This window comes from Empidonax traillii, unplaced genomic scaffold (genome assembly GCF_003031625.1).
Source record: "Empidonax traillii isolate 1590-97213 ecotype Southwest subspecies unplaced genomic scaffold, ASM303162v1 scaffold510:size820377, whole genome shotgun sequence".
NCBI lineage: Eukaryota > Metazoa > Chordata > Aves > Passeriformes > Tyrannidae > Empidonax > Empidonax traillii.
The window spans coordinates 732,627-757,909 of record NW_020955703.1 but is presented as its reverse complement, the minus strand read 5'-3'; the positions used below and the strand labels follow the sequence as shown (position 1 = coordinate 757,909).

At 52.0% G+C, this 25,283-nt stretch overlaps 2 protein-coding genes across 6 annotated transcripts in view; one reads left to right on the top strand and one right to left on the bottom strand.

The window, feature by feature from the left end:
* The window catches only part of LOC114064027 (astrotactin-2), a 156,710-nt gene that overhangs the window by 50,791 nt on the left and 80,636 nt on the right, over window positions 1-25,283 (top strand). For 3 of the 4 annotated variants that reach the window (XM_027896682.1, XM_027896681.1, XM_027896683.1), the window contains exon 8: window positions 15,840-16,105. In XM_027896682.1, the coding sequence (XP_027752483.1) occupies window positions 15,840-16,105 (266 nt within the window). Of the gene's footprint in view, window positions 1-9,445; window positions 9,537-15,839; window positions 16,106-25,283 lie in introns of those variants that run through there. The other variant, XM_027896684.1, reaches the window with a different exon arrangement.
* On the bottom strand, window positions 3,245-8,978 carry TRIM32 (tripartite motif containing 32). 2 transcript variants are annotated; one of them, XM_027896679.1, is made up of 2 exons: window positions 8,942-8,978; window positions 3,245-6,118 (listed from the first exon to the last, which is right to left on the bottom strand). In XM_027896679.1, the coding sequence occupies exon 2, from the start codon at window positions 6,048-6,050 to the stop codon at window positions 4,107-4,109; it is 1,944 nt and encodes a 647-aa protein (XP_027752480.1). In that variant the 5' UTR covers window positions 6,051-6,118; window positions 8,942-8,978; the 3' UTR covers window positions 3,245-4,106. The 2 variants fall into 2 exon arrangements, with proteins under 2 accessions (XP_027752480.1, XP_027752481.1); XM_027896680.1 differs by lacking the exon at window positions 8,942-8,978 and adding an exon at window positions 6,835-8,248.

Here is a 25,283-nt window from a genome sequence, read left to right as displayed (position 1 = left end):
CATAAAATTAGGGATAGAGCCTGGAACTCTGCTAAAATAGTAGCCCATATTCCTCTGAGTAGGGTCTGTGGGTCCCTCCTGTCCTTTCAATGCTCCATTCATCTCTCTTCAGGTCTAACAGTGCCATTAACACAATTAAGATTGAACTAGTCCACGGGAACCTTTAGTTTTCCTTTCCTAGACACAATTAGGTGCATTAAGAAAGCTGTAAGGAGAGTTTTGCATCTGTTAAAGGAGATAATGGGTTTCCCTTATACCTGCTTGGTGAGAAGTAAAGCATATAGAATTTCCCTGTTCTTGAGATCTGTCCCTATAAACAACCACTCTATTACCTTTGTAACACTCTTACTTGCTTCCTTTATGTCATTATATTTATTTCCAACCCTCAGATTCTGACGTTTTGTTCAGAGGAGGTAAAAACAATCTTAACGGGTTGCCATGAAATTTAGTTTAGACTACAATATGTGCTGTGACTCAGTCTGCTAAATGACCTTATGCACTGCTCATTGTAATCCAGAATTGTCAGGCAAGTCGAGTAATTAGTTGTGCAAAATGAAATAACTTTAAATCCTCGCACTGAGTAATGACCCAGAAAAATCACTTAAGCTATACAATACAAACCACTCAAAGCATCTGCCTTTATTTTTACTTCTGTAGCTCTGCCCCCCTCTGATTAAGGAACAGGCTCTCCCCCTCATCCCTTTAGGAACCCTAACTCCTGGTTTTGCCCCCCAAAATGCCTATGGCTTTGTTTTTCTACCATAAGAAATCAAAACTTGTGATAAAGTGGCAGGGTGGGTCCAACAGCACCACACACAGCTGTTCTGCAAGGATTGAATGTTTGATAAACCAGCAATTCACACCTGTTTTTAAAGTGCTGCTTCCCATCAGCTGGGATGAGCCCAAAGGCTAAAATCCTTCACCCAAGAGCAGCAAACCCAGAAGGGTGGCAGGACCAGGGGAGAACCTGGGGGGATATTGCCCCTGGGGGAGTATCAGAGTGAGTTAAGGTACAAAACCTGAGCATTTGTTTATGAAGTGGGTAGGGAAGTGTCAGGTAGAGTTCCCTGATCTCCTGCCAAGGAGATCAGGGAACTCTACCTGACACTTCCCCACCAACTTCTCCTGCCAAGGAGATGAGATTTATCCTGTGCAACCTGAGAAAAGGGGTCCTGTAGCCCTTGTGTTCCCAATCTAATCCCCACTGGCTGTAAAATCCAATCTGCCACCAAGGGGAGGAGATGCAGTGTTTTAATAAGAAAATGAGCCATTTGCAATGCACTTTTAATTGGATCGATTTTTCGTTTATTACACAATCTTTAAAAACCAAACACATACGTACGACCAGACAAGCTCTTTCTCCAGGTACAGGTACAGGAGCCAACTATTTCAACACAATCCTTAATTACTCCTTGTTTGGCAGACGATCACAACACTGTGTGGGGGCACCACAGCAAAAAACAGAGCTCTGTAAAATCATCTCACAGTCACTGTCGAGTTTTGTCAGGGGACATGCAGACCCTGGGCAGGGACAGCAGGTTTTCTTTTTTCCCCTTCTCTGCCTGAAAGCCCAGATTAGAAGAGCTGCAGGCGAGACACAGCCCCAGGCGCCGATTGCAGTGTCCTGGCCCACCAGTGAATCGCAGGGTAGTGTTATTTTCCTTGATTCTTTGAGTGAGAAACAGATGACAGACGCTTTGTTTGAACTGTGTAACCAGGAACAGGCTGGGGTAACCAACTGCTCAGTTTGCTGGACCAGTTTTTATGTCCCTTCAAGCACTCCAGGAAATGTTATTGCTAGTACAGTGTGCTGTTTATTGCAAAAAAAAATATCCATGGGAACAGAAAATGACAGAGGTACATATTATCATAGATAATATTGCTTCAGTTATTCAGGTCCACAGTAGCTTCCTGCTTGGAGCAGTTCTTGGGAGCAGGAGAAATGTTTAAAACACATCAGAAGGAGAGGAACTGCCATTGCCATGATGCTGGGAAAACGCCTTCAGTTACAATGTCATTAACTGCAACACAGCCCAGTAATCATCCTCATCTCCCGAAAACACACATGCAGGGTGAGAAGGGCTCCCACCCAAAAAAGAGAGGCAGAGAGTGTAAAATAGTGATATGCAAGTTGGCAGCCTTGGCAAACACACGGAGCAGCTCAGGAGGGAAGGGGGGTTCAGTCCCTTGGGCTCCCTCAGCACCATCTACCACCTCCTGTCTCAGCTCCCTTCTCCACAAGCTTTTTCCAGTGCATTATAGCAAGAGAAATCAGAGGTTGCCCTGATTGGAGGGGCAGCTCCATCACACAGCTGTGTTTGTGCGCTGGCCCCTTCAGCACTCTGGCTGAGCACAACAGGAAGAGGAATAAAACCCGAAAATCCCACCAAAATCTGCTCCCAGCGCTTCTTCTGCAAAGCCTGTAACTGCCAAACACCCATCTGGAGCAGCAGCAGCTCAGAAGCCTGTTTCGCTTTGCTGTTTCCTTAGGGGAGACTATATGGGAGCTTAAAAAAAAAAAAAAAAATCACCTGTTGCAAACGTTGTAGGACAAGCAGCAAACAATTTGCTGGAGCACGGCAGCCACCATAAAATCAGCTTTTATATTGTCTGCCGTGCCCCCAAATTTGCAACTACATTGTTGATAGCAACAAATAAATGCACTGCAGTGTAACTATTATCTGTGGCAGATTAACATGCTACCACTGTGCCCTATTTAAATGCATCTTTCCTTCAATAAACTATTCTGGGCGAGCAGCACCACACTGAGGTACGCATTTATCAGCCAGGAGAGTAGCACTGTGGGGGCCTTGGTTCACACAGCTGCAGTTTTGTGCTTCATTTGGCCCAAAGCCGTGATGAACAGCAACTCTGGTGCCTGCTGGTGCCGTAAAAGAAAAAAAAAAAAAAATCAAAAACAAAATCTGAGGAATGTAATGTTTTGCTGTGCAAGGGAAAAAAGAAGGCAGTGCATCAATGGATGTGCTTCCAAGTATGAAAAAATTAAAAGTGAAATAGTCCCCCCCTCCCCATCCCTATCTCAGCAGTGAGTAACTTGCACACAGGAGGTGCAGATGAGTGGAAACCTCTTGCTAAATGCAATGGTCTGGAATGCAGAGTAGTGAAGTGCAGGTGAACATACAACGTGTTGCAGTTAATCTCATTTTATACAATCTCCCAGTCTCATTCCCCCAGCCCTTCCCCCCTCCCCATGAAATTTCAGATACCAGGTACACCTTCCAAAGACAGTTTCCAGGATACATTTAATAATAAAACAGCAGTAAATAGCAACCCTAGGTTTCCCCTCAGGTTTTTTTTCCTTCAACCCCCTCCCTTTTTACCCCCTTCTACCTAGCAGGACTCTGAGTAGTGATAAAACCCCTGTTTTCTTACTACTCAGTAATAAAGGGGGCAGTTTTCTGGCTCAGCTTGGTCTCCCACGATTGCACAGTACTCACTTCACACGGAACAGACTCAGCTCACAAACGGCACGACGGGGTGATCTCCTGAACACCAGAAAAACGGGAGAGAGACAACTGTCCCTTGTCAGGGTGGGAGTAAAGCTCCATCTCCGTGTGGCTGACGAGGGCTATTTCATTTTATGCAATCCCAAATTGCTCTCTCCAGGAGTTGCCCAGACAACTGCTACCTAGTTCCTTGCGAGAACCACAGAGAGAGGAGGATTGCCTCGCTAGTTCTGTAAGGAAAGGTGATTTAGAGCAGTCACTCATCTTTTATGGCACAAAGAAAGACACAATGGTTAAAAGCTGGGAGAGGAGATGTGGCGTAAGGAGGTGAGAAGGTGTATGGAGTGACCAGTCACTTAGCAAGGAACCAATGCTCCCAAAGGATGGATCCCTTCCCTCACGCTTGTCCTTATTTGTATGGATTTTATATTAAAACAAAAGAAGAAGAAAAAGCAGACCACCACCACCACCACCACAAAAGCTACTTTGTTTCTAAACACAAAACATGATGGCCTCTATGCCAGATCCCCTTCGGTTATGGCACAGTCTTCCTGAAGGCTTGACACTTGTTCCCGTCGGATTGCAGGGAGGCTGGAAGAATGTCTGCTGCCAGGAGAGGCTTTGCTTACAGCCATGCCTTTAAGGGGTGGAATATCTTCTCAGGTGGTAACTGTAGATCTTAATGCAATGATCCCAACAGTCCAGCACCAGGAGCTGCCCTTTGGGAGTAATGGCAATACCGACCGGGCAGGTGAGCCCTTCCCGGATCAGGATGTTGTAGCCGCCTCCCTTAGGGAAATGCAGGATTTCTTTACGGCTGCTGTCAGCAACAATGAGGTCTCCCCTGGCATCGACACACATCCCAGCAATGCACCTGAAGTCCTCGTTCTCTGAGAAGAAGTGGCTGATCTGCCGCCCCAGCTGCCCGTCGGGGCCGACGGAGCCGATGGAAAAGCCTCCTTCCAGATGGTGCTCGTACTGCCGGTTCTCCAGGTTGAGCCCCAGCCCCTGAGTGAAGTAAATGGTCCCTTCGGCGTCGCAGGTGACGAACTTGGGGCGCACCGCGCTACACAGGCAGCTGTACTTCACCACCCCCACGCCACGGTCCACCGTGAAGCACCAGAGCTTCCCCCCTTCCACGTCGGTCACCACGAACTGCCCCGAGGGCAGCGCGGCGATGCCCCAGGGCTTGCTCAGCTGGCTCCGGTGGCAGGCCACGCAGTGCCCGTCCATGGTGTACACCTTGACGGAGTTATCATAGCTGTCTGTCACCCCGATCAGGCCATGGCAGTTCATGGTGACAGAGAGGGGAGTCAAATTGGGCAAGTCTGCCCCGAGGAAACTCAGCACGAAGCTGTCGATCCCGCTGGGGCTCCGGCGGATCTCCTTCAGGAAGCCCTTGCGGGTAAAAACCTGGATTCGGAAGTTGCCCCGGTCTGCCACGAGCACCTCGCCTTGCGTGGTGACGTGCAGGCTGACGGGGAGGTTGAACATGCCTGGCAGGCTGCCCTTGGAGCCCATCTTCTTGATGAAGTAACACTGCTGGATGCTCGTGGCTGCTTCAGGAATCCTTGGCTTGGCTGGTGAGGAATGGGGTGTGCAGCTGGGCTCTTCCTGCACCGGGTCAGGCTCCCTAAATGACGCCGACGAGGATGCTGCAGTTTCCAGGAGCGATTCCTCCACATTAACGGATCGAGGCTTCTTCACCACCTGCCCGATCTGCAGTGGTCCCACGTGGCTCACCTTCAGGAGTTCCACCTCTTGCAGAGTCAGCTCCCTTGGGAGACTGTTTGTCAGCTCTGGTTCCTCCTCGTCTGCCGCCTCCTCCAGGAGAGCTATATCCCCCTGCTTTATTTTGGCAAGGAAGTAGTCACAGCGGGACATTATCTGCACTTCTGCTAAGTTCAGCAGGTAGGCTTGCTCCTCCATTACCTGGTTATTTACCTTCTCCACTTCAGACAAAGAGGTGGTGAAGAACTTGCGTGACCTGGCCAGTTCCTCCTGGATCTTGCGCTCCTCTTTGCTGTACTCCTGCAGCACCGCTTTGTACCTGGATTGCAGGTCTCTGGAAACACCCTCCAGAGCAGCTTTTCTCTTCTGAAGATCACCCATGAGCTCCCTTAGCCTGGCAAGCCTCGTCCCAAATTCCCTCCTGCGCTCTTCAGCAGCCTCTTTGATAGCAGTGACTCTGTGCCCTTGGGGCAGGTGCGAAGCCTCCTTGCAGGGCTCGCATAAAACCAAGCTGCAGCTCTTGCAAAAGTGCCTCGGCAACCTCCTCCCGCAGACCTTGCACATGAGGAGGCCCACCACCTCCCCCAGTCCAGCGGTGTCGATGATCTTGAGCACAGTGAGGTTGTCCGTCAGCTGAGCCAGGCTCGTGATCCGCGTGATCTTGCTGCAGAACGGGCACCGTATCCCATTAATGCTGTTTGCCAGGAGCTTCTCCAGACACTGCTTGCAGATGGTGTGCCCGCAGTGCAGGAGCTTGGGCCTCAGGTGCTCCTCAGTGAAGGACTCCATGCAAATGGGGCACTCCAGGACCTCTCGGAGCGCGTCCGAGTTGAGGTGAGGGGCGGCAGCCATGGTTGTTCCCGGGCAGCTCCAGCCAGCGCCGCGTCTTGTGCTCACATCTATTCCAAGGTGCTCCAATTCTGTCCAGGGAGAATAAAAAAAGGAAATGTGATTTATGTCAGCACCAGCAGTTGCATATACATGCAATTTATTTCTGACTTTATCACCCAACGCTGCAGAAAAGAAACCCAGTTAGCTTTTCCACGACTGGGAAGGATGGATTAGTCATAGCTAATCTCGGGGTGGGCAAATTTCAAAACTAACTTGCGGCTCCCAGTGCGATGAATTATTCACTTGCAACATTTGTAAGTAGCAACTGAAAGAAGTGTAATGGCAGCAATAAGGAAGCCCAATAGATATTGATGACTGAATCATCTCCTCACGGTGCCCATCTCCCGCTGCCAAGCCTCCGAGTTTACATAATTTACTGAAACCCAGGGAGATTAAACCAAGCATTCAAAATGTTGCGCATCAAAAGAGGAACCAGATGGTGCGATGCTTTAGGACATTAATAGATCACCTCTGGAGACCTGCATTCAGATGTGACATCAGATACGAACGAAATAAACGTGGTTGGTTCGCTCTGCTTTGCTGGAGAGCCAAAATAAATGCTCAAGGTTTCATGCATTTGCCAGGAAGTGAAAACTAGCAGCAATGCTTCGTCAGCTTCCACTCCTTCTGGGGGATGACTGCTCACACTGAAAATACACAGAGAGGGTTTGATGCCAGTGCATTTCACTGACCTCTGCTGTGCTGCACCACGTTTCACCGTGCCAGTTAAACACTTTGTGTTTACCTTGGGCAGATATGAGCAGTAACGGAGTTAAAAGACAACTACAAACATCCAAACTCCAAACATCCTACCAGTGCTCACTGTCAGTCCCTGAACTCAGCTTTAACTGCATGTAATTTCTCCTCATTTCACAGTCTTGCAGCGCTGACCTCATTCCTGTCTCCCAGTTCAGTTTTACACCACTCTGGTTGCTGTTCAGCTTCAATCCAGGTTTCTCCACCCTCCCATCCCTCCCAGCAGGGAGCAGATCCCAGCAGCTCTCCTGCCAAAGCAGCCATCCATTCAAAAGGAACAGAACAGGGCTCACATCATTAAGTTATTATTCAGTAGACTGGGTTTCAATACCTTTGCTATTGCATTGCCTTGCCACTAAAAAAAAATAGGGAAGAAAACCTTTTTTCTAGGGGAGAGGAGGAGAAGGAAGTAGTTAGTCTTTGAAATGAAGAGAGGGTGGCAGAGGGATGTGAACAGACAGCTTTTTCTGAGTAATGGCTCAATGCACACAGCATTCTTGCTTCCCTGCAGGGTTTGCCTCCTTCCTCCTCGGGAAAGCTTCAGTGTATTTCAGTTTACCACTTGCTCACGTGCAAGAAAACAACTGCAACAAACAACATTTCTTTATGTTCATACAGAGAAGGAAAAAGTTATTTAAAATTATCAGCTGCAGCTGTTCAAAGCCCATATTTCAGGGAGGGACTCAGTGGTGTGGCAGAATCTGCAAGCACCAAGCTGGGAACTGATCCTCAGTGGTGGCAGGATGATTATCCCTGGCATCTGGGAGCAGGGGGACTCCAGGCACTTCCTGCCCCTGGCACGGAGCACGCTTCCCTTTTTGTCTTAACACATATCACAGCTGGGGAGGCAGAAGCCTCGGCACTGCCACGGAGAACAGAAACCTTCCTTTGAGGGATGAAAAATTCTGTATTTTAAAACGGGTTTTAAAAATGAAACACAGGATACCAGGCTCATTATTCCTACTTTCCTTGGAAACACGTCAAAAGGCTCGCTTAGGGAAGGGCGAGGGAGCAGCACAGGCACCAGGTGCTGCAAGTTACATTGAAAGCTACCTTTAAAACAAGTATTTTCATTACAGAACAATGGCGGAGGGGATTTTTAAGTCAGGCTGGGCTTTTTAGACAGATGACCTGTACAATATCCTTTTCATACATAACCCCCTTTTGTCGGAATGCCAGCCTGCCCTCGGTAACGTGACATTATTTCTCCCTTTATCTCCCTCTCGCACTCGGCCGTGCCCGCATGGAAGTTTCCTTAACAGCAAGTTGTTCTTGCGTATCGGTCCCTCCCAAGGCAGTGGCCTTTGACGCAGAGCAAGGCATTACAGAAAGCCTCATCTGAGGATCACGCTATAAAAACTCGGCGAATTTCTGCCGGTTTGGTTTCCTTTTATATTCAAAAGAAATTTCCTGCCGTGGTTTGGTAGTTCTCAGCGGCGAGGCGGCCGGCTCAGGGGTGGTGCCGTGAACGAGTGAAAATAACGGGGTAGCGCTGCTGACAGGAGCTGTCACAACAACAGCAATAATAAAAAAAACAGCAATAACAACAGCAAACCCCGCGGGACAGCCCCTGGGTGCGGGTACTGCACACACAACGCAAGGGTTTGGGCTGGGAGGACCGCAGGCTTTGGGGTTGGGAGGGACCTTTAGGGTCACCCCGTTCCGCCGCCTGCCGTGGGCAGGGACACCTTCCCCACGGACCGGGTGGCTCCAAGCCTCGCCCCAGCCTGGTTTGGGCGCTCCCAGGGATGGCGCATCCACGGGGGTAACCCGTGCCGGTGCCTGGCCACGCCGCGCTCGGGGCACACGCCCGGGCTCTGTGTGGGGGCACCGGGGCGATCCCGCGGGACGATCAATGGGGTTCCGCTGCCAGCCCGAGGGGTGGGGGGGCTCGGCGGGGCGGACCCCGCTCTCCTTTCACCCCGTCCCTCCATCCCAGCGCCCACCACCCGGCGGGGCCCATCCCTTTCGTGCCGTCCCGTTCCCGTTCCCATTCCCCTCTCGTTCCCGTTCCCCGTCCCGGGGGTCCCGCCGTGCCCGGCCCCGCCCGCAGGGGGCGCCCCGGCCCCAGGGCGCGCGCGCGCCCCTGCCCTCACCTGCCGCCGCCCGGGCCGCGCCGCTCCCGGCGTGCCCCGCGCGCCCGCGTGAGCGCCGCGCCCGCCGCCGCTGGGGCTGCTGGGAGATGTAGTGCCGGAGCGGGGTGGAGGGGGGAGAGCGGGAATGGCGGCGGGGGTTGGAATTGCGGGGTGGGAGCTTGTGCTGTGGGTCCTGCTGTCGAGGAAGGTTGACGTTAAAAAGAAGGGGAATGGAAACGTGTTGGCTTCGTTTTTTTATCTGTTTAGTGTGTGCTAGTTTGGAACGCGCGGGTTGTGCGTTGCCCTTTGCCTGGTCAGGCAGTGCTGTTGCGGGAGCAGCCCCTTCCCCCTTCCCTTGTTCTTTTCTTTTCCCTTCTGTATTCTTTTCCCTATTCCTTTTTCATTCTCTTTTCCTTTTCCCTTTCCTTTTTTCTTTCTTCTTTCCCTCCCTTTCCCTTTTCCCTTCCCTTCCCTTTTCATCCCTTTTCCCTTCCCTTTTCATCCCTTTTCCCTTCCCTTTTCATCCCTTTTCCCTTCCCTTTTCCCTTCCATTCCCCTTCCTTTCCCCCAGCAGCGTCCTGAGCGTTTGATGCATTCTTCATCACCTATTGAAAAGGTGTGTTTTTCTCATTCCATACCTTGTGCTGGAGCAGCCCATGGACTCCAGGGCACAAAGGACATTTTTGGGGTTCAGAACAGCACCTGTAAGCAGTTGACAGGGTGATGCTCTGGGGTATCCACAGTGAATGCAGGGGAGCTGCAAGTGCTTGTGCATGGTCTTGCTCAGGGCGCAGCCTGGCTGATTTTAATCATCTTCATGGAGTCCCCCAATTCTGCACCAGTTTGTGAGGAACCAGCCAGTTAAAGGGACCCAAAAGAGCTTGTGTTGCCTGGTCATTCCCCTCTCCTGCTCTTTCCTGGGAGGTACTAAAGGGTGGCAGCTCTGTTACACCTGCACAGGGCTGAGTCATTAATCATGGATTAGCCATTTCCCTCCTGCCTCATTGCTCCTTCTCCTCCTCATCCCCCTAGCCTTTATTTCTGACCTCTCTGCCTGTCAGGTGTTGCAGGCTGGCAGTGGTATCCAGATGCAGGTTTTGGCCACTGGATCATGGCTGTGCTCTGACTGGTGTTTCATAGAATCCTAAAATATGCTGAGTTGGAAGGGACGCTCCAAGTTTTGTAGACACTGATGTCGATTCTATTCCAGCTCCGTTTTTGCTCAGCTGTTGTGGTCCTGCTTTACAGATGGCAGAGGGACACCCCTTTCAGTGTGACCCCGTGGGGCTGCACAGCAGGACAGGGAATGGCATGGCTTGGGGCTTCCTCTGTGGGAGCAGGGAGAACCCCAGGCAGGTGCAGGGGCACCGTGTCCTTCACACACCAGCAGCACCACTGTTCCCAGTGGCATCCGGGCCACTATCCTGTGATCAGCCCAGGGCTGATGTGCAGGTGGAGGCCCAGACTCAGAGGAATTCACTGCCTGGAGAAGGAGGCAAATCCTTGGTTTAACCATTTCCCAAAAACCCTGCGTGTGGCCTCTCCGCCTGCAGCGCTTTTCCACTGCTCACCCGCTCCAGCCAGCTCTGAAGAAAGCACCTTGCATAATGCAGCAAGCCTTGCCACCTTCTGTTCTTGGTGGGGTTTTTCCTACTTTATTTAGAATAGAATAGTTCACTTGGAAGGGACCTACATCCCAGCAGCGATGATGACCAGCAGGGATCAGCAAATGTGGGCAGGGGATGCGCTCAGAGGCAGTGGAGCAGATGCAAAGCCTGACCAGGGTTGCAGAAGAAAATGAGTGAGATTTTTCAGTTCTCCTGTTTCAAGCACCAGTGGTTCCCTGGAGGTGTCACTGTGCCCGGGGAGGGGACACAGGGTTCACTCCTGGCTTCTTGCCTCCCCAGGAAAATGTTCTCTCAGCCCCCAATGTATTTTCCAGTGAATAAAAGAGGATGTAAACATTGAACCAGGGTGTTCTGACAGGCTTTGTGAGGCCACCCACACCTGAAAGTGAGCAGCGTGAGGAAAAAACAACAGTAGGAATAGGAAATAATCTTTTAGCGCATTCTGGGGAGAGAACAAAGGACTCTCTGGATTTGATTAGGGGTCATAATGATGAGTCAATGAATTTAGTCAGCATATTGGGGTGTGGGGACCTTGTGCCGTGACAGTGAAGGATAGGAAGGCCATCCAGGCTGGGACCTCGAGGGGCTGCCCCACACCAGTAGCCAGCCATCCAGCAGGCAGGCTTGGGAAGATCTCAGCCATCCCATGGGAAAGGGGCATGTGGGTATGCTGGAGCTGGGAGGGAACCAGCTGCTGTGGGGGGTGATTTGGGGGATCATGGAGCCATCCTTGAGGGACTGTAGTGTCTCAGAGGCAGTGGGGTGAGCACTGAGAGGCTGCCAGAGGTCAGATGAGCAGGGCAGGGCTTTGGTTGCTCTTCCTGGGAGCCACTGCAGGCAGTGGGGAAAGTGCAGGGTCAGCAGAGCCAGTTCCTTTGACAAAGCAATCTCATAGGAGATGCCTGTACCACTGCCTTTCAGAAAGGTTTATCAGAGATGTCTAAAAGCTCTTCTGGCATTTTTTTTTTTTCTTAAAACTTCAGACTTGCAAGTGTGTGAATGTCTCAGCTGAAGATGAGGTGAGATCCTGGCTATCCAGCCTGTGGGGAGCCAAGATGATCTGCCTCCAGATGCTCCCTGCTGGTACCTTTGGGATCATCCCGAGGGCAGGGGGAGTCCTGGGAACATTGTGGTGTGGCTCCCGGGCCAATTCTTGGTGCTGGGTTTCGGGACCCAGGGCTCTGTGTTTAATTGAGTTTGGTTAATTGGCTGTGAGCAGTGGGCACAGCATCATCAGGGAAAGGGGGGTTGCCTAGAGAAGTTGTTGATGCCTCATCCCTGGAAGTGTTCAAGGTTAGACAAGGCTTGGAGCAACCTGGGCTAGTGGAAGGTGTCCTTGCCCATGGCAGGGAGGTTGGGACTTCAGGATGATCCTTCATCTCCATTTCAACCCCTTAACATTCTATAAGCAGGAGATGAAAAGGGGTCACAAACCCTCACGCTCGGGAGGTTGTATCCAGTGTTGTGACTCGGGGACGTTGCACAATCGGACAGCCACGCTCCTCTTCCCGAGGCGAGGATGGATGGAATGAGGATGGAAGGAACGAGATCCCGAGGCGTCCCGGCGGAGCGGCCGCGGGGTGCGGGCGGCAGGGAAGCGATGCCGGGATGATGTGCCGCATCCCGGGATCTTAGCGCGGTCCTGCCGCGGTGCCACGAGAGGGCAGCAGGGCCTCACGGACCGCCACGGACACGACTGCCCCGCCGTGACCGGGACCCCGCGTCCCCCCTCTCGGCGGAGGGTCCCACGGGCTGCGCGCTGTGGGGTCTGCGCTCGCATCCTGCATCCCCCCGGCCGCGCTGAGCCCCTGCCTTCGCCCGGGGGATGTCATTCCCACGTGGGATGCCGTGCCTTGGGATGGCTGCGTGTCCCAAAAGTTGGGTAGTGGTTCCCTGAGGAGCCCGTCCTTGCCCACGTGTGAGCCCCGGGATGTGGGTGTGGGTGGCTGCTGGGGGGTCCCAGCAGCAGGGGCTGATGCTGTGCCTAAAGGAATCAGGGAGTGGTTTGGGATGGAAGGGACCTTAAAGCTCATCTCATTCCACCCCCCTACCATGGGCAGGGACACCTTCCACTAGCCCAGGTTGCTCCAAGCCCTGTCCAACCTGGCCTTGGACACTTCCAGGGGCAACCATAGCTTCTCTGGGGAACTTGTGCCAGTCACCACCCTCACAGGGACGAATTTCTTCCTAACATCTAATCTGAATCTGTCCTCTGTCAGCCATTCCCTCTTGTCCTATCCTGTCCTTCTCACACACATGGATGCATGTGACAGAGAGGCACTGCTGACTCCCTTCTTCCTCCCAGCACTGTTTGCCCATCACTAACAGTGGGCAGCACTAAATCTGTCCCGGCTCTTTGCAGACCTCGTGGTGACTGTACTGACAATACCTCAGTGCAAGAGAAATTCTCAGGAAAACACATCTATTGATTTTCCTTCTAACTCCCTTTCGATGGATTTGCCAACAAACAGGGTATTATTCTGCCAGGTTATAAACAGTGGACGTGTCCTGGGTGCCCATGGTGGCACTGGGTCTTTCCAGTGGAGGGTGATGCACAGGGAAGGTGGACCAGAATTCCCTCTTCCTTGCATAAAATGCAAACCCCAAGTCCTAAATCAGCCTGGCTGAGCAGCCCATTGGTGTTGGTGGGGTTAACCTGGTGAGCCTGGAGGAACCCTTACCTGGGTCAGTTCCTGATGTTCCTTTTACAACTTCAGCTGCAGAGCCTTCTTTCCTTGTTCCCAGCATTTCTGCTTTTGAAGAGTTACCACATCCTACCCCTGGGGTTGGCTGCGTTCTTGTGGGAAGTGGAGTGATTCCCAGTTTTGGAATGGCTTGGGAATCTTTTGGAAGAGGTGCTGTATAAAATGCTGGACCACTAGCAAACCCATCATCTCCTGGGAGCTCTCAAGACCAAACAGCACTGCAGTGCAAAGGAATTAGGTATTATGCTGTTGTTACAGTAGTGGTGTTATGCTCCCCTCTTGTCCAGGCACCAGGAGGTGCTGCTGGTGATGCTGGAAGTGTTTCCCCACATCAGCAACTGCTGCATCCCGAGCAGGGACCCCTGTGTGCAGTCAGTCACCTCGTGCTGTGGGATTATGAGATCCTGGTGAAGCCCAGAGACAGAGCCAGGCACCCCAACCGGCAAATGCTGCCTCTGCACACCCTGTGCTGCTCATCCTGCCTTTCTTACGCAAGGCCTGACACCTGGCACAAGGCTGCTAGTTAATTCATTTTGTTGTGTTGTTGTTCAGGTGTTGTTTTTTTTCCCCTAAATGCATATTTCAGATAAACAAACTAATAACTCCCACAAGTTGCCGTGGTGCGTCTAACCACATCCGCGGCACTCTGCTCCCAGACAGATGTTGCCAGGGTTCAGCTGAGTTGCCAGCAGTGTTAGCAAAAGCATGTTCAGATTTAAGAGTTGATAAGGAATCCCTGTATCCTCCCTGCTGCAGCCCCTGCAGCTGAGCCTCACCCTCCTGCCAGAACGGGACCTTTGGAGCACCCTCGCAGTGATCACCTGCAAAGCCCTTCCCCAGGAGTGAAGCAGAGGCTTTGTAGGAGTAATCAGAGTGTCCTCAGAGGTTATCCTGTTCTATACAGGTAATAAAAGCCAGGCTGAGCCTCCAGGAACATGTAGTCTCCTCGGTTCATTGTCAGGTTTGCCCTGGGACGGGTGGTTTCCACCCTGAGCCCCCTCCTTGCATGCAGGTGGCTGAGGACACAACCAGAACTCATCTCAGAGGTAGGAGAGAGGGAGAGAGAGGGACCCCTATCCCTTTTTCCCAGGTTGTAGTTTCAATGGCAGTACAGGAATATGTTTTGGAGGGAAATTTATCTCTCAGATCTGAGTAACTCCTCTGTGAGATGCCATGAGTGGTGGGTGGTGTGTGTGGGAGAAGAAGGAAGTACCATCTCTGTTGAGGAAATCTTCAGCTTTCTAGGGATGAAACACCTGGAGCTGATACTTTCCACCCCTTGAGCAAGCAGATGAGGGATAGTGGTCTATAATTCTTTGCTATAAAGCAAATAATTCAGGAAGGAAGGCTTGATATCCTATTGTCAATCATGAGATAACTGATTCCACTGTCTCTTCAGCTCTGTTCATGTCCTCCCTTAAAGCAGGGCTCCAAAAATTCTACCAGAGATGGTGGATCTCAGAAATCTCTGCTTCAGCTCTTGTAAAGAAGCTTTGCAGCCCAGAATTGTATTAAACTTCTTCCTTTTGTACAGTAGTGATTAAAAAAAAAAAATATATATATATACTCTTATGCAGAAGCAGGAAGAGGGTCCTAGTATCTCCCTGTAACTTGCTTCTTTCTAAGCCACCCATTTTTTTAAGGTTTCATGGCTTTCCCTTGAGAGACTTGAAGTTGCCTGGAGCTGATCTTCTAGAAAATAATCTCTCCATAACCATCTCCAACTCCTGTTTTCCATGTCGGTGCTCACCAGTGTCTCCCTAGACGTTGAGACATCTCACAGCCTTGTTCTAATTTATCTTAGCAACTGCCCCTCTTTTATTCCTCTAAAAGATGAGTTGGTTGGAATTTGCTCATTCTCCCCGTGACAGCTTTGATCCTGTGCACAGAAGTGTTCCCTGACAGCCAGACAGCAGGGAAGGGCTGTCCCTACCCTGGAGGGCTCTGGGAGTCATGAATGAATATTGTGTTTATTTGTATTTCTAACTGAATAGTGCCTTGCCAGATCAGCTGCATGTCCCTGCAAGCGCAGGGTGTTGAGACAGCCCTTGTTCCTCTTCAGCTCCTTCTTGGGACTGGGAATTTGTTGTTGGAGGCAACAGCCATCCAGCTCATGGTGTTGGGCACAGGATGAAGAAAGGCTTTTCTTCTGTAGCTGTGACAGCAGGGCAGGGAAGCTGGGCCTGTAGACAAAGTATTTAAACTGGAGTTTAAATTGTAGAGGGCAGAGGTGGGAGTTGTGTCTCCTTCGCTCAGAGTATCACCAGGTGTGATACTTCCCTTGTCCTTACCAAGTGTTTGGACAGACACAGAGCGAAGCAAAGGCTCTCCAGGTTAGTCTGCCTGTGGTGAACACCACCAGGAGGTTTCACAGTGGACTTCAAGGGCCTGAGTGTTTCCTTGAGGCAGAGTGTTGACATAGTGACGTGAAAGTCCTGCTTTTCTCCTCAATCTTTCTGATTTCCTGCTCCCACCTGGCCTAAACCTTCAGCAGCTGCATTTATCCTGGCGAGGTTTGGGTTTTGGGAAGAGGACCGTGCCGAGATTTATTTAACGCTGTTTGATTTCTCCCCTCTCCTAAACCAGAAACGACTGAGCTTGGGAACAAGAAGGAGCTGAAATCCATGCCCTTCATCACGTACCTGTCAGGCCTGCTGACGGCACAGATGCTGTCTGATGACCACCTCATCTCCGGAGTGGAGATCCACTGCGAGGAGAAAGGGCGCTGCCCCTCCACCTGCCACCTGTGCCGGCGCCCCGGGAAGGAGCAGCTCAGCCCCACACCGGTCCTACTGGAGATCAACAGGGTAGTACCCCTGTACGCCCTGATCCAGGAGAACGACACCAGGGAGGTGAGTGAGCCAGAGAGGGACCACACCCCCCCCCCCCACCTCTGTGATCCTCTCAGTCCCCTCTCCAGTCGCTGCAGGGATGTTGGGTTCCCTGGGGTGAGGGGGTGTTTTGGGGTGTGTGTGTGTTTGGAGGGGAATGCTGCTGGGATGGTGTCAGGGATGGAGCTGGCAGACCCTGCTGCCCACCCCCCACAACACTCTCAGACCTGCATCTCCCTGCCTTTGGTGCAGTGAAGGCAATGCCATAAGCAGCCAAGTCGTTCCCAATGTCCCCCACAGCAGACACCAGTGTGCAGGATGTGTCCTGTGGAGGGGTCTCAGGAGCCAGGTATCAGCTCAGTCCTTCACTCCTGGGATCTCAGAGTTACCTGTGTGAGGGGTGGCCAAAGCCCTGCAGGGCTCAACCGTGGCCTTGCAAAGCACCCGTGCAGAGGGAGGGAACAATCAGCCCCTTGGGACAGTCCCACAGCCACAGGAGGTCACTGTTACTCCAGGAGGGGCCAGCCAGTCTGGAGGCCACCCTTCCCTGGGGCTGGGCTTCTGCAAGAGCTTCAGTGTTAATCCTATGGAGATTGATTTCCCTCTTTCTCGGTTCGCTGCCACCCCCACCCCCCTCCACAGCCCTCTGACCTCAATCTCGGATCCAAAAATGACAGACCTGCTTAAAGTCACTTATTAGCACTGAGCCTGCACTTGATTAGGATGCCTGGAGTGAGCCAGGGCTCAGCAGCTGTGGGTGGGATGCAGAGGGCTGCAGGTCAGGAAACAATCCTGGCACATGGAGGTGTGACCACCAGCAGTGATGCTTCATCCTCTTCCCAAATCCATGGGCAGAAGAGCCCCCATGCTTCTTCTGGCACCCAAGTCCCTTATGGGAACTGTCTTTCCCTGTCTACCTCCTGATCTTGTTCCTGCTTTTCCATCTCTCAAGCCGCCTGGTTCTTCCATACAACCGTGCCTGACTTCCATACCTCAGTTCCCCTATCCTCCCAGCTATTTCCCCCCAAACTCCCTTTCTCCCACTACTATTTTTGCCTGCATTCTTTCCCCACCCGTGCCTGCTCTTCCTGCTGGGCAGTTCTTGTATAGACATTGACCTGCTGTTATCAGCATGCCCAGGGCAGTGCTGGGATGAGGCATCACCGGGTACAGGGAGAGCAGTGGGAAAACTGGTTTTCTGCAGGCAAGAAAGATGCGCTTCCCAGCAGCAATCCTCGGGAAGACATTCCTTTTGGGATACAAGAGGTAGGTTAGCCAGCGGGGAAGGGGTAATGGTGAAAGCAAGCAGGATCTGGAGGATCTCCATGGACACTGTTCATCACCAGGTAGCAATGCTGTCCTGTCTCTCTGGTCCTGACTGCACAAGGTCCCCTCCTCCTCCTCTTCCTCGCCTGTCCCCCCAGCCCTGCCGATGCTGCTGTGCTCACTTGGGGTGCATCCTTGACCTGGGGAGCTGGAGCCTGTGTTTCACCAGCAGCAGCCTCTCTCCTTCCCTCCCTCTCCCCTGGCTCCTGCAGGGGCTGGCCCCTTCAGCTGCAGCTGGAGCACAGCCCGCATTGTGCTCTCTGCTGAGGCGCCGGGAAAACCGGCAAACAAACACGCAAACAAACACAACCCCGGCCAGGCAACAAACCAGAGACACCCCAGACATCTTCCAGGGGGCTGTGCTCCATGTATCCCTCCTCCTCCTCCACTTCCACCTGCTCACCCAGGGGTGGAGGGGCCTCTCTGTGTAAGGTCCCACAGGGGCAGGAATGTGCCTTCCCCTCATCTTCCCCCGTGAGTGTGAAGGCAGGGAGGGTGATCATGAAAGGGATAGGGGTTTAGAGGTGTTGAGGAGCCGCCGCCACCATGGGGACATCACCCTGTCACCAAGACCCAGCAGTGTGCCCTGGTGCCCTGGAAAGCTGCCAGTTTAACCATGGCCTTGCTCTGCACTTCAGGAGAGGCTCCCCCAGGGTGGGTGCCATCAGGAGCATCTCATGTACCATCTGGATGATGAAATGTCCTTTTTCAGCATCAAGTAGGAGAACAGGGTGATCCCAGGCACTGCAGAGTGGTGTTCACCCATGGCATAAACATGATTTGCAGATGCCTGGGCTAAGCCAAAGCATCTCCAAGCACAGCTCTCCCCTGCCTGCCTTTCACAGCTGGGGTGTTTGATCCTCAATCAATACAGCAAGTGCTGGCCTCCTGGGAACTGCAGGCACATTCCAATTCCCTTGTAGTATTAAAAAATTAATAATTGTAAACACTGAAGCTCTTTCTCTTTGCATACATGTCCACATAGTTAATGCTGTATGTGTACAGAGAGAAAGCAAGGCCATTAATAAGGTGGATATTAACTTCTATGAACTTGGCTGAAAGTTCGTGCTATACAAGCCCAGCAGCAGATATGAGGCAAGACACAGGTAAAGACATTTTGCCCTCTTCAGTATGTGTGTTTTTTCCAATAGGTTTGTCTTTTCATCTGCCTCAGAGCAGTGAGTTACGCACTTCCTAAAATTTACAGCTACCACCCTGGCCAAGGCCGTGTTCTCAGTTGCTGATGACCTTGCCAGACTCTTAAGTGCTGGGGTTTGAGTTTCCACACTGGGTGTCTGCATTGGGCTGATTTGTGATTTTTCTTTGTGTGCATGTTTGATTTCAGCTAAAACTGACCATTTCCAAGAGGGAGATTAGGTGAAAATATATTATTTTGCCCACGTGAAATAAGTTGGAAAACTCTTTATTTCCATGTCATTGGGAATTGCCGTTTTCTTCTCGCTTTGAAGCAAGGACTTGAAATTTAAAGGGCTCCAGGAGGTTTTTTGCTGCCCAGGGAGCATTTGTCCCGAGGCATTTGTACTGTGAGTTCAAGGAAACTCTCAACTGTGTGTGATCTGTCCTCCCAGCCCTGCTCCAGCACCACTCCTGCTCCCAGCAGTGGGGAGGAGCAGTGTATCAGGGCCCTCTTCTCCTTCTTGGATGTGATGAAAACTACAGATTGAGCCCCTGCTGGGAGTTTCTTTTGTTTCTCCTTGTGGTTTAATGTGTTGGTCAGAGAGCTTGCCTGGTCACTGATAGCCTCAGCCTTGCTGGGGACTGTGGCAGTGCTGGGCAAAGAGTTTCCCAGGGCTAAGGAGATGTGTTTGAAGGTCCAAGCACCTTTGAAGGGTTTTGCTGAACGTCTTTTTCATAGCTGTTACAAATGATGTGTCTGTGGGTGGAAGGTTTTACAGCAAGGACTGCTTGCTGGAGCAGAGGCAGTGCTGGATTCTTCTCTGCAGTGGTTCCAGTCAGCTGGTGACATTCAACTGGTCCAAGTAAGCTCATAGCTCTTGTAGCTCCATTGCTTCTCAGTGTTGAATGCTCACACTGTGAGTTCGAAAGTTGTGAAGATCCAGGGAAGCTGTGACCTTGGCTTCACCTTCCAGGGACCTCTCTGGATGTCTCTGGAACCTGCATCGTGTTTTGATCTACACCAATGTCTCCCTTCTGCTTCCTTTGTGCTCTGCAGCAGTGCAGACACCACAGTGGTCCCTCTACTGCTGTGTCCAGGTGAAGCTGGAGGAGATTCTCCACTGCAAGGCTGTGGAAGAAACCTCCACCAGTGTCAGTGGCTGGCCAGGCCCAAGAGCAAAGAGTCTCTATCTGTGGTGGGGCTTTCTGCTGGCAAAATGCCCCCCCCGCACTTCAAGGACAGGATGTTGTTAAGTGCATGTGGTGGGAGAGAAAAGAGATATGGTGACCCTGGGTGCTTTCCCTCTAGTGAACACCCTGGAGTCAAAGAGGAAGAGATCTGCACATCACCCCAGGTAGAGTCCCAGGCTGTGGTGACCTTCCTCTTCCACCTTCAAATGCTCCTCCTGCCCTCACCTCATGCCATGAGGTGGGCAACACCCTTCTTATTGCCCAGCACAGCCCTGGAGTCCACCCAAAGGCACAGGCTGAAACAGTGAGATCCCAGGTTTCTGCAAACCTCCTTGACCCTTGGCTGGGCTGCAGGAAGGCAAGAGGCCCTAGGAGGAGCAGGGATGCCCTGTTTCCCCATCCCTCCCAAGAGCACCTTTGACAGGGATGCTCCTGTGCATGACTGGAGCCACAGGGCAGCTGTGGCCAGTGGAGAGGAGAAAAGAGAAGGCATGTTGAAAAGTGTGGTCCCTCCTGTTTGTGTTTTGTTTGTTTTCCCCCCCCAAAATCCCCCTGAAGCAAGCACAAAGCTGCTCCCATGAAGCAGCTCCTCCAGCTGCAGAAGTGCTTAGAGGGTGGCGTGGTGAGGAGAGCGTGGGGAAGGGAGGCAGGAGAGATCAATCTCGTTCCTAGTGGGAAGTGGGCTCAAACTCCTGCTGTGTATATTTGAGGAGACGAATGGATGTGGAGCCTGAGTTTTTAGAAGACCCGTAGGACCTCGGTTTAATTCGAAAATTGAGTTATCTCAGCATTTGCTGCAGCCACGGCCTCCTTGCAGCACACACGGCCCAACCCCTGGTGTGGGGGCTTGCTGGGGGGCATGTCCCTGTGCTGCTGGTCCCACTGGCCTTGGCAGGAGTTCAGAGTGTGGCTGAGACCCTGGCAGGGCTCTCAGGCTCTCAGTGAGAGCTTCTTTCGTGCCTGTGCGTGGACCACAGTGTGTTAGTGCCAGCAGTGCCAGGAGGTCACCAGCTCAGATGGCAACTGAGGTTGGAGCAAAGTTCCCTGTTGTTCCTTCCCACCCCTTGTCTGTGAGCACCCCGTGGCCCCAAAGAGCCATCTCCTGCTGAGCAGAGCACAGCCACCACTGTCCTCTTTGGTGTCCCCAGGCTGGCAGGGTGGCCTTGTCCAGGCTGAAAGTTGTCCCCAAGGCCGTTGACTCACTTTGGTCCCTGCACAGCACCCGGTGGCAGAGCTGCTGGAGGACAACAATCCTCCCTGTGAACACACAGCTTCCCCAAATCAGCCCCTGCAGGAGTGGGGAGCAGTACCAGGGATTTCTTTTTCCACCACCAAAGCTGACAGGGAGCTCGGGAGAATGGGGACAGCGTTTGTGTAGTTGAGGCGATTTTTTTTTCCTTTGGTCCGGGGAGGTTTTATTTGTTGTTGCTTTGTTTTAATACCTGCTAATTGGCTCTTATTCTCCTCCTCGATCCCTTGAGCATCCTGCTGCAGCTCCAGCCCACGTCCAGCTCGAGTTTCCAGGGGAAGAATGGCCGCATTGTAACGCCCTCATCGGGCTATAATGGGGAGCTTTGTGCCGAGGTGTGAAAGCGGAGCCGGCTCCCCGGGACGGGGCTCGCTGCAGCGTAAGGGCTTTTATTTCCCCTGCTGCCAGGTTTTACAGCGTCCTCTGCTGCTCCCTCGGATCCCATAAATAACAGAAACCAGGATGCTGCCCACCCTGGGTCCCTTCCAGCACCCTGACCTTTCCAGCAGACCTATGATGTGCCTTCCCAGGATGAAGTGCTGGTGATCCTGCTCCCGGGGGAGAGGCAGCGGAGGCAGGGAGGGTGTGAGCAGCACAGGATGAGATCACCTGCCAACAGCAGTAGGGAAACTTCATCCTCCTTTGCTGTGAACCTGGAGCAGACTTTCGGATGCAAACTGCATGATCCTGGAAAGAGTCTCTGGCCTGGGAAATCCTTGGCCTTCCTCCTCCCAGAGATGTCTAGACTAAGGAGCAGCATTTATTTCCTGTGAACAGTGCTGAACATTGCTGGAGGGGCATGGAAAGCTTTTTCCACCAGCCACCCTGCCATCATGGTAGCATCCTGTTGAGGCTGTGAAATCCCTGCTTGAGCCTAAATCCCCTGTTCTTTCTCTTGATGAACAGCCAGTGTTGGTTTTACTGTCCACAGACTGCTTGGAGTCGACAGTGTCTGGGAGCTCCAGTCAGTGGCTCTATGGTGTCAGGCACTATATGAGGTGGCATCATTGGTTGACTGGGTTTGTTGCTAAGCCAGGCAGCCCACTGCCTCCTCCAGTGTTCCCTGCCTGTGCCCAGGGGAGGGTGGTGATGGTGTGTAGGCATCATCTCCATCCTGCAAACAGGAAGGGATGGAGTGTCTCAGTTGGCTGCCATGTCCCTGGACATGGGGCTGTCTGCTGGCACGACCCAGCCTGCTTCCACTCTTCCTCTTCTCCTTCTACATCGAGAAGAACAAACAAGCAAACAGAGGAAACCAGTGAAAAACCTCGAATGAATCAAATTTCCATCTTCTAGATCATCTCCACTATCTGCAGTACATCTCTGTCCAGCCTACGTACTTACTTGTGGTTGGGTTTTTATCTCCCTGTATTTCCTTTTTAGTTCTTCCCGAAACTGACGTGTGCACAGCAACCACAAAGAAACTTAGATTTAGTGAGCCAGATTTCCATGTCCCTGTCATCCATGGAGAAGCCCAGATATTCACAGATAAGCACCCAACATGTGCCCTTTCCAGCATCCCATCTGTGAACACCAGCCCCTGTGGCGCGTTCCGAGTCCTGCAAATGCTGATCTGTTCCTTCATGTCCTGTAACTTACCTCTCCTGGGATGTCAACAGAAAAACCGCAGTCAGAAATAACTTAATGTTTCTCCCTCCATCAGCCAGGTCTAACAAAGGAAATGTTCTTCCCTATTCTGTTGCAGAGCGTCTAAGCTATAAAATGGGGCCAAATGGCCTCCCCCTGAGCACAAATAACAACAGGAGAAAGATCCATATGCAATCGAGTGTAGGATAAATGTGCTTAGCTGATCGTTCGTTTCCCTAATATTTTTTTTATGAATAGGCTTAGCTTATGGTAAGATGGGACTTTATGGTCCTGTAAGTCTTGCTTGTGTCAAAACAAATGAACTAGCCATCCTAGGGGGGAACTATCAATCCGATATATGTGTGTGCATGGGTGTGGGGAGTCAGACCTATTATACCTTTAAGAGCAAATTAGATGCTGTTCCTATGATTCATAAAGCTATATATCTAATGGCATGACTCGTCATCTAGAAAATAAACGTTTCGAGCCAGTTTCTCATCTCATAAATTTCCCCTCTGGCACTGAAGGACGTAAACTAAACGGGCTGACTCACAGGGAAACAATACAATTTGGATACTTTTAAATGAAAGATAAAATTGCCTTAGGGCACAGAGGGGTGTTGGGGTCCCAGGGAGTGGTTGGCGAGCGCAGGACAGGACGTTGGGGGCCGCTGCCATTCCCAGCAGATAGGCTGGACAAGGCTGCTCCTGGGAAGACCTTCATGGTTCCCGACCTTCTTGGGTTTTCACAGCTTGGTGACTTGTTGTGAACACCATGACGAAGCAGTCAATATGGAAATAGTCATGTTGGAGATGGAATTCTTGTAGGTGCTGTCTTCTGGAAGGCAGGAGAGCATCTGAAGCTCTCCCGAAGTCTGCAGCTTCCCATGGGATGGATCTCGGCACCCTCTCTGTATTCTTGTCCATTGCTCTTGGTCTTCTTGTGCCATTGGGCTCCTAGTGGAGTGGCAGCTGCTGTTCTGCATTTGTGTGAGTGGTTCCTGGGCTACACTGTTGGAAGGAGAGGTTTTCACATGGCTGTCACCTTCCCTTGCACAGCTTGAGGCCATTTCCTTTCATCCTGTCACTTGTTGCCTGGGGGAAGAGACCGACCCCCACCTGGCTACAACCTCCTTTGAGGGAGTTGTAGACAACAAGCAGGTCCCCCTGAGCATCCTTTTCTCCAGACTGAGCACCCCCATCTCCCTCAGCCACTCCTCCCAACTGACTCTCCAGACCTTTCCCCAGCTCCCTTCCCTTCTCTGGACACTCTCTGTCCCCTCAATGTCTTGCTTGCTGTGAGGGGCCCAGAACTGGACACAGGACTCGGGGTGTGGCCTCACCAGTGCCCAGCACAGAGGGACAAGCCAGGGACAATCCCTGGTTCCCGCAGCCTGGCCTTGCCATCAGTCAGGACGGAGGCAGGAGCCGGTAACCGGGTTAGAGTGCGTAGGTGTGCTCGCTGTAATGAGTGCGGCCGGAGGACGCATCCATCCGCTAACCTCGTTTGTGTGAAGGGTGACACAAGGCAGATGGCAGCTGGGTACCTGCAGGATCTAATTAAAATGTATGCAAGGCTGGGCAGGCAAAGCAAAGGGGATTGCTCATCCAGCTTGCACTTAACTGCAGGAAAAAGAAAAACAGAAGGAACTGACTACTGGATTTGGCCAAAGGGCGTGGATGGGGCAGGTGGAGTTTCTTCCCTGGGTCAGGGATGAGCAGGGAGAAGCTTGGTTAGGGGCCAGCGAGGGAGTGGGCAGAGCTGGGGATGGGGGACAGCAAAGTCATCAGTGTGACAGAGCGGCTCTTCCCAGGATCACCCAGCATCTGCCTGCGCCCACGGCGCGTGTCTGTGCACACACGTTCCCTCAGCACAGGGTATTTATCTTGCTTCCTAGGGAGAGCACACGCTTCCCCATCCATCCACACACATCCTGCACGGACCCGCCGCTCCCTGCAGACGTGTGTCTGCATCCATTTATCGGCGTGTCAGATAAACTCCTCTCTTCATCCCTCTCTCCAATTACTTTGGATGCCCTTTCCAGCCCAGCGCTTCAATTACATCTAAAGAACAGGGTAAAATAACATCACATTTTCTTTCTTTCATGTGTTTTTTTTCCTTCCTTTCTTATTTCTTTTTTTTTCTTTCCCCCCCCTCCATTTTTTTCCATCTGGAACAGTCCCGTTTTGTAAATGCCTGGAAGCAGAAAATTTTGAAGACGTGAGAGGCTTGAGCCACCTCATTAAAGGTGTTGGGGGTGTTTGGGGAGAGCGACAAAACCCCGGACAATGGGAGCCCTGACGTCAGGCTCTATTTATACCTCCTCCTTTCAGAAACCTCCCCGGGATGGCGTTTTTCCTAGAGTTTTCTGATAAATGCTGCAGTGTGAGCTGTCCCTGTCCTCCTCAATGGGCACAGCTTTATCTCCAAGGCGTACCCTGGCAGCACGGGCGGTATCGCTGGGGCCAGGCTTCCTCAGGCAGCTTTCCATGGGAGGAACAGGGCTGCTCAGCGTGGGTGAGGACCAGTGAAGGTGTTTCACCTCCAAAACGTGCCTCGTGAAAGGTCAAAAGCGTTACAGAGCTTTGTTTTAGTGGGTGATGTTTGGATGTTTCTGATTATTCTAGCTGGGCGTTGCGGCTTCGCAGGGTCGGGTTGAATGTTGGCTGTGTGTGTGCAGGGAGAGACAGACCTTGTCTTCCAGGCTGG